Source organism: Mustela lutreola, chromosome 8 (genome assembly GCF_030435805.1).
Source record: "Mustela lutreola isolate mMusLut2 chromosome 8, mMusLut2.pri, whole genome shotgun sequence".
Lineage (NCBI taxonomy): Eukaryota > Metazoa > Chordata > Mammalia > Carnivora > Mustelidae > Mustela > Mustela lutreola.
The window spans coordinates 51,788,434-51,797,224 of NC_081297.1; the positions used below are offsets into that span (position 1 = coordinate 51,788,434).

Consider the following 8,791-nt stretch of genomic DNA (forward strand, 5'->3'; position numbering starts at 1 on the left):
TTTGACCATTTTTTAAATACTCCGCGTCACCAGCAGTGGCAGCATCAGGGTGGTCTCTTGCCTCGAACTAAGGGTGACCCTCCTTTGTGACTTCTTCGTCTCAACTTGTTTTGATCTCTGTCGCTGCCCCATGGCCGCAGACCCACAGAGGCCCACAGGGTGGTTGGCCTCTTCTAGGCTAGCCATAGAAAGCTGGCTTGAGTCTTTTCTCTGTTTTTTGACATCTTGGAGCATCTTTCTTTTACTGTCAGCCATCTTTTACCGTAACTTGCCATCATTTTCTCTGTCCGGCATGCTCTTGAGCTAGGTGAAGGTGTGTTCAGCCCAGAGAGATGAATCTACTTGGTATTGACTCAGCCAGGTTTCTTCAGTTGAAAGGCTAAAGTCTGGACCACCGCAGTCAATCACCAGGATAATCAACCACTGAGATGGTTGGCAGCCTTTCCCGATGTGGTTCTATCTCACAGACACAATTTAATATAAACCCCAGAGTTCTCTGGGGTGAGCATCTGAGAAACTCTTCTGAATATAGTATAAGTTGCAATGTGTGGATTTGGGGACATCTATTTGGCTCTTTAGCCAGAGGCCTCTCTGGACTCCTTTCTGTTTATTTCCTGATCTCAGCAGGGGAGCCCTCCAAAGGGGCTAACTGGTTGCATCTTCCCTCAAATGCAACTGAAGACGTTTCCGCGCAAAGCTGGTAATTCTCTCCATTCGGGTAGAAAAGGGTGCCTCTCCTCCCCACCCACCAGCCACCCTCCAGGAGGAAAAGCATTTATTTGGTAGTCACTCATATAGCCTCTCCTCTGCCACCTGTAGTGTGTCCTGCACTCCTCCCCTCTGCCTGGGCTGCAAGAAAACTTGCGTCTCAAGGACTTTATGTCCTGGTATCTTAATCCTAAGATCATTTGCTGCAGAGTTTGGTCTTAAATATTGTAACGATGGGCTGGATGCCAGCTGCTTATTTTATTTAATTTTTTTTAATTTTTATTTTATTTTATTTCTGCCAGTCTCCTTTAGTAGGAGACTCAGTAAATCCATAAAGGGTCTTAACAGAAGAAATAGAAGAGCCTTCTGGTGTTCCAAATTCCATAAAAATCACAGTCCTGAGGGCAAGGCAGAGATATTCCCAAGTAGGGAAAAGCCACTGGTAACAACAGGGTGGTCTGTTGTTAAAAGTCTGTCGTGAAAGCCTTCCAAGACGCCTTCCTTACAGGGTGACATTTATTATCTTGGTGATTTATCCAAGTCTAGCTTTTAGCTTTTCGGGTTCAGAAACAGGTTTAATCAACATAACAAAGAACAGATTCATTGTCAGAGCTGGGCTTACCCTAACCAAGCTTACAAAATTGATCTGGAAACTGAGATGCCAGTTGACATTTATATGGAGAAATATAAGTGACTGATACTCTTGGAGTACAGTGACTGGCTCATTCCTTCCCTGTAGGCAGGCCTACACAAGGAGCCCGATCAGAATCGGGTTATTTGGTGAACGTGAAATCAGAGTTAACGGTGAATCATGTTGTTGTTGTTGTTTTAAAGATTTTATTTATTTATTTGACAGAGAGAAATCACAAGTAGATGGAGAGGCAGGCAGAGAGAGAGAGAGAGAGAGAGGGGAGCAGACTCCCCGCCGAGCAGAGAGCCCGATGTGGGACTTGATCCCAGGACCCCGAGATCATGACCTGAGCCGAAGGCAGCGGCTTAACTCACTGAGCCACCCAGGCCCCCCCAACGGTGAATCATGTTTAATGGCATAGGCTGAGAGAGTCATTCATCCATACTAAATATGGTCCTACCAGCAGAACTAAATCTCTTTGAAGTCTGTCAGCGAAGACTGCCTCTGATCAGTATTTGGATAGCCACCTGCCAATGTTTTGGTCTCAGTTTTTTTTTTTTTTTTAAAGATTTTATTTATTTATTTGACAGACAGAGATCACAAGTAGGCCGAGAGGCAGGCAGAGAGAGAGAGAGGAGGAAGCAGGCTCCCTGCAGAGCAGAGAGCCCGATGTAGGGCTCGATCCCAGGACCCTGGGATCATGACCTGAGCCAAAGGCAGAGGCTTTAACCCACTGAGCCACCCAGGTGCCCCGGTCTCAGTTTTTTATGCCTCAAGGCCAACCCAGGCCCACACCCACCACAATCCCCTCCCACACTGGTTTTTAGATATTAATGTTTCCCACTAGCTAATGATGTAGTACCTTTTTTTTTAAGATTTTATTTATTTATTTGACAGAGAGAAATCACAAGTAGACGGAGAGGCAGGCAGAGAGAGAGAGGGAAGCAGGCTCCCTGCTGAGCAGAGAGCCTGATGTGGGACTCGATCCCAGGACCCTGAGATCATGACCTGAGCCAAAGGCAGCGGCTTAACCCACTGAGCCACCCAGGCGCCCGATGTAGTATTTCTTTTTCCTTAAGTTTAAATCTCTGTGAGCAATCTTTTTTTTTTTTTAAAGATTTTATTTATTTATTTGACAGAGAGAGATCACAAGTAGGCAGAGAGGCAGGCAGAGAGAGAGAGAGGAGGAAGCAGGCTCCCTGCTGAGCAGAAAGCCCGATGCGGGACTCGATCCCAGGACCCCGAGATCATGACCTGAGCCGAAGGCAGCGGCTTATCCCACTGAGCCACCCAGGTGCCCTGTGAGCAATCTTATTTTCAAATTCTTGGAGGACCACCCCGACTAAACCTACACTGATCAAGAAGAGAGTGTGGCATTGATAAGAGTGGGCAGATAGCCCGTCCACACCAAGGTTTATCAGTCCATTCCCAAACACCTTCACATTTGTACTGTATTCCTATGCTACATGTACTATTAATGTTTTTATTTAAATCGACCCACTTTTTAAAAACAATTTTATTGGGCACTTGGGTGGCTCAGTTGGGTGAGCAGTTGTCTCTGGCTTGAGTTGTGATCCCCGAGTCCTGGGATCGAGTCGAGCATCGGGCTCCCTGCTTAGCAGGGAGTCTGCTTCTCCCTCTGACCCTTCCCCTTCTTCTGCTCTCTCTGTCTCTCTTTCTTTCAAATAAATGAATAAAATCTTTAAAAAATAAAAAATAAAAACAATTTTACTTTAAAAGATTGCCCATTCATGGGAAAATGACTATCCTTAAAAAAGAAAGTGGCCCCAAAAATAAACACTGAAAACAAAAGCTCTTATGTTTCCCAAGTACTTTAATATATTTCCATATTAAAGGCAGACTCATACTAAACAAAGACTTTCTCCTTGACATCACCAAAAACCTCAAAAGACTCAATAGCAGACTAATTTAGGAGGTTATTTAATGTAGGTGGTACCTTGTCCATCTACCATCTAAAAGAATAATCTCACATTAGGCATCCTACAATTTGAGAAAAGATGGCCTAGACTTTTAAAAAAAGATTTTATTTATTCATTTGAGACAGAGAGAGAGAGAGAGAGCATGAGCGGGGGGGGGGGGGGGGCAGCGGGAGAGGGAAAAGCAGACTCCCCACTGAGCCAGGAGCTTGACCCCAGGACCCAGAGATTGTGACCTGAGCCAAAGGCAGACGCTTAACCATCTAAGGCACGCAGGCGCCCCAGCCTAGACTTTTTGAGACTTCAGGGTTATTTGAAAACTATTTACACAGCTGTATTGATGACTCCTTCTCCGCCTCCCCCGACTTCAGATTCTGCCTGATGCCTTACTGCTGGTCTCATTCCTGCTTCTCCCTACACAGGTACACACTGGCAGCTCAAGACCTGGTGATGCGTGCCCGCGGTGTCCTGAAGGACAGAGGATGGCGAATATCTAATGACCGACTGGGCTCAGGAGACGACATTTCTGTATATGTCATTCCTTTAATACATGGGAACAAACTTTCCTGAAAATGGCCCAGGGCATTGGGAGCACAGCAGGAGAGAAAGCTGGGATACCTCCAGCAGGGTGGGACTGGGAAGTGCCGCAGCAGAGCTCCAGGGGATACAGCTCTTCCCATCCCAGGTTGGGGGTTTGCTGCCAAAAGTCCTCTGGCTGTACTTCTGGGGGACCCTTAGTTTTCAGTTTCCTCTTCAGTAACAGGTCTGGATACTCAACAGAGCAAAACACAAAGGCTGCTACTGAGTGTTGTGTTTCTTTTGGTTCCTTTAATAGGCCTCCTAGGTAGCCCCTGCCTATTTGGGGTACACATGTCGTATTTATTTGGAGTAGCTGGGCAGCCATTTTCAGGTGTAACTGGCAGAAGACTCTTCAGCCGGTCAAGCTGCCAGCTTCTCTACGGGTTAAACGTACTGCATTGGAAAGTTGGGGATCATGCCTCAGAAAGTGTAAGCACCCACCTTCTAGTAAGCCTGAGACTGATATCAGGGAACACCATCTGTGTGTGTGTGTCTTTCTTTTTTTCATGGCTATGGTGGGGGTGAAGCAGGGATTTTTTTTTTCTTTTTGATATTCCTTGAATCTTAATTGTTTCCCTTCCATAAAACAGGCCTGGGACTTTCCAGTTCCCTACTGAGGAATTTGTGTGTCAAAGTCCAGCCCAGGCTGTCCTCATACCCAGTAGCCCACACCACCCAGGCAGCCTTCTGGAGCAGTGCCCAGGCCGACAGAGTCCTGTCTTTGTTGTGTAACAGTTTGTTCCTTAGTTGCATTTTTCTGACCAAATCAGTGTGTTTTCATGAAAATATGGGTGTTTCTTTGGACCAATAGTTCCTCTGTTGTTTTGAAGGATCTCTCCCTTTTTGTGGCTTGAGATTTCTCTGAGAATCTAGGTTATCATTTCTGGACTAGTTGGCCCTCCCCACCTGCTGTGCCATGGGGACACATGTAAAGCAGTGTTTAAAAGATCAGAACAGGAAGTTCCATATATCAGTCAGGTCACCACACCTCATGTGAAGACCATCCCTCCATTTTGGATCCAGGTTCCATGGGCTGTGACTGTGCCCAAGGCCACTCCACGTCAGTAAGTGTCCGTGTTCTGTTAAGGAGCAGCAGTCCTGTTCTCCCCCTCGTCTTTGGGCAAGGCCCACTCTGAATAGCCACTTGAGAAAAGTGAATTAGAATTGGGTTGACTGGTCATTCTGATGCTGTGCGCCCCCCGTTCCTTCCCCTTGGACTCCCGTCCCAGCCACCCAACACCTAAAGCCCCACTTCCCACCACTGCTCCACTTCTGAGTGTTCCTCACAAGAGCTGCAGAAGCAGTGGACACCAAGTCTGCCTGCTGCTTCTCTCCCACAAGGAATCAGAAAATAGAATTTTTGGAAATTACTTCTCTTAAGGAGACTACTGCTCTGCACTGGAGGACCCTGTAGAGTGATGTCCAGTTACTGAGGCTGCTTCCTGAACACCCCCTGTGGCTTCATTGCCATCTTGACAGTTTTGTGTAATTTAAATGTTCTTCCCACCCAATGAAGAAAAATGTCATTGATGTGATTCCCAAAACTGCTGGAGAGCCAATCCCAGCTTCCATGTTTGTTGAGTCCCTTCCCCAGAGAAGAGGAAAGGAACCTTTCCTCCAGGATAGTTCATCACCTTCCTGGAGTTGTAGATATTTTATTAGGAAAGGTCTGCCTGGAGCCTCTCTACTCAGGAATGAATTCATTCCACAGTGTGGAAATGATGCCCGGTCTGGTAGGTAAGGTACCATGCGAATTTACCAAGTAGCTGTTTGCCAAAATGTTGCCTGGGAAGAATTGGACTACTGCCTTGTCAGGGGTCATCTTCATCTGACAGCTTCCCTTCTCCTCCAGGAGATCTAAGCAACCCCAGAAGGCTCTGTGGGGACAAGTCCATGGTAAACCATTTGCTTCTCTGGCAGAATAAGATGCTGTGGGACAACACGCAGGCATCTCCCAGCAGTGTGGTCCCCCTTCTGTTCCTGCCCTGACTCAAAGTCACATGCAAATGGAAACCAAGGAAGTTTTTTGTGGAGGACTCTGACCTCCCTTCTTTGGGAACCTGTCCTCATCAGCAGTCACCTCTTCCTCATGTTCCCATTGCCTTTTTGTTTTCTCTCCCAGGCTTCTGTATTGGTCCTGCCTTGAGCTTTTCTACTTTTATTTGAGCCGCTGGAGTCTGACTTTGGGTGTAGATGTCATGAGAGTCTTCTACTCAATTCACCAATTCATGTACTGCCAAGAAATGTCTCAGGAAAAATTCTGGAACCCCCTTTTCCAATTTATCCTAAAGTCTTGAGCATTTTGTTCTGCTGGTTTTAGTTAGAAAGGTATCCAGGAATTCTTTTCATAAGCCTCCTTGGTGGAAAGATCTTAGTAAAAAGCTGAAGCCCTATTTCTGTTTGGAGGATGAGAGGAAAATTACAAATGAGATGGATAAATCATATGTGGAAAAAGTGATTTGTTAATACCCATAGCAGATCTACCCAACACTGATATTGCTCTGTGAATTGAGCTCATTCTGTTTGGCTTTATTTTTCACCCAGGCCCTGTGCCTTCCCATTCCGGAGCAGTAACTGTCTACATAACAGGGTTGGCCCTAGGAGCATTCCTGGAGAGGTCAAGAGGCAAGGCAACACATTCAAAATTCTGAAGAACATATTTATATGTGGTTCGGAAGTCTTGTGTGTCTGACTTATAGCCAAATCTCCTTGTCCTAATGGCCTCAGAGGAAGTCTTGTTTAATAAAAAGCTTTCAATTTCCTAGTCCAGTCTTTATGGTTGTCTTGGGGCGTGTGTGGCCACTTTCTCTAATGAAAGGTTCTTTCAGTTCTAAATCTCTTTGTTGGGCTGGACCCTGCTCTTCACAATACCTGGGGACCGTCTTTTTCTTAAAGAGGGCAAACGCACACTCTGTCCACACCCTGCAGCATTTTGCCAGGTGACAACCAAACCTTTGTTCTCATGACCCCTGCAGTGAGAGCGCGCCAGTTGGCAGGAATGGAGGGTCTGTTCTCTGGTGGTTCTTACCTAACTGCCATTCCTGGTGTGGGAAGGGAGAGGTGAAAATCAGGCTAGGCCAAGTCCTCGGCTGTGGACTAGGATAAAACTACAAAAAAGTGGCAACTTCAGTCCCTTTCTGCAACTTGGGGGAATTTAGGGTGCTTGATCTTTTCATTCCTAGCATCTTACCTTTGTGGGGCTGTGCAAAGTCAGCTGGGCTCACCTTTTTCTTACTCCCAAGTATTCATTCACTTTTCAACAACAACTACAGCTGTAGGTGGGTATTGGCGGGCAGGGCGGAGAGTCTCGGGACCAGATCAGGCCTCAGATCTTGGCCATTCGGGCAGGATTTTTGGTTTACCAAGAGCACTAGCATGGAAATGTGGAAAAAGACTCCCACATCTTTAGAATTCTGCTTCCTCTCTAGACTGCACATCCTTCCTTGTCTGCCAGTCCATTTTTTTTTTTCCAACATGGCCAAGAGTGGTTTTCCACCACAATTTTCAGCTCTGACCTTTCCTTAAGTGGCCCAGCAGCACCACTGTTCTCAGAGGGAATGTGTTAAACTTTTATGAGATTCTATTTTCAGCAAATTACCGCTTCTGGGACACTTGGAGAAAGCAGTGAAGAGTCATTGTCTATGCAGAGAACAATCAGGCTGACCCTAAAATTTATCAGATCTAAGAAAAGAGGAAAACAGTATCTGGCCCCAGGACAGGATCTTCTATGAGAAACTTGGGAGTCGTGAGGACTGTCCATTTGCAGCGAAGCATAAAAGTCTGCACACCGTGCACGGTCCACCGTGCGGAGCTGGCTCTGGGTGGGTGCGGCCGACGAGTACACTGGGATTCTTCAGAGGACACCAGCGAGCAGCCCTCTGGCCTCTTAGGCACCCATCGTGGCAGCTCCTTGTCTGAGCTGGTTGCGGGTCTGGGCACGACTGCTCTTTCTAGTCCATGATGTTACATGTAAATAGCTTTCATCTTTCCTCCGCGTCTTAGATGAAGTCTTGTTCACTAGCAACCAGGTAGACAGTGACCAAATGAGGCTATAAACATGGTGTTTTCTACTGCGACGTACTTGAAGGAGAACCTTGTGCCCCCTCCCCCCAATCTTCCATAGTATTTTGTGTTGGGAAATCCTGAGGTTATTCTCTTGTTTCTGTTCACTTCCATTTTCTCTGTTTCTTCTGGAGACCCAGGGAGGCCCACAGTGGAGATCATTCGTAAGGAATGCATCACGGTCTGGGTTTCCAAAAGTACCAGATATACAGGGAATGACAAGAATCTGCCTGAAAATGGTATCAGGACCATGTACCTTTATGCTTTGTGATTGTGAAACCTTGACTTTTGTAACCCCCCAAAATGAAAACTGTTTAGTAAAGGGGATCTATTTTGTGTGTTTCGAAATTTAGGTGCGATGTTCCCTGGAAAAAGCTAAAGAAATGTATATGCTCAGTGACATTTTAAAATAAAATATTATATATATATGTATATAGGACACCTTTAGAAAAACATTTGTGTTGTTTCTTTTAATTCGCTCTGAAGTTTCTTCATATCAGGTAATGGAATGACGGGAATGTCATGGCCTCACGGGGAATTACAAACTGTGAACAGATTCAAAAGACAAAGGGGAAGGGATACCGACTCTATAAACCTTCACAAGAGTAGCAGTAAAGGCTATCCATTTCAGCAGTGCGTCTAGAAGAAACATCTTGGATATTACTATCAAGCATTGCTCCCAAAAGGTATTCTTTTTTCTCTTTTTATTGATACACAATATTACCTAAGCTTCCAGTGTACAATGTAGTGATTTGATCATGTGAATATACTGCAGAATGATCATCACAGAAATTCCGGCTAACATCCTTCATCTTCCTATTAACAAAAGTATTTTTTTCTTGTAGTAACACTCACTTAGAAACTTTCAAATATG

General features: G+C 45.6%; 1 protein-coding gene across 3 annotated transcripts in view; it reads left to right on the forward strand.

The window, feature by feature from the left end:
- The window catches only part of PPM1H (protein phosphatase, Mg2+/Mn2+ dependent 1H), a 257,848-nt gene extending 249,478 nt beyond the window's left edge, over positions 1 to 8,370 (forward strand). For all 3 annotated transcript variants that reach the window (XM_059184752.1, XM_059184750.1, XM_059184751.1), the window contains one exon: positions 3,699 to 8,370. In XM_059184752.1, coding sequence (XP_059040735.1) covers positions 3,699 to 3,846 — 148 coding nt within the window. In that variant the 3' untranslated portion in view covers positions 3,847 to 8,370. The remainder of the gene's footprint in view (positions 1 to 3,698) is intronic.
- Positions 8,371 to 8,791: the final 421 nt, after the last annotated feature.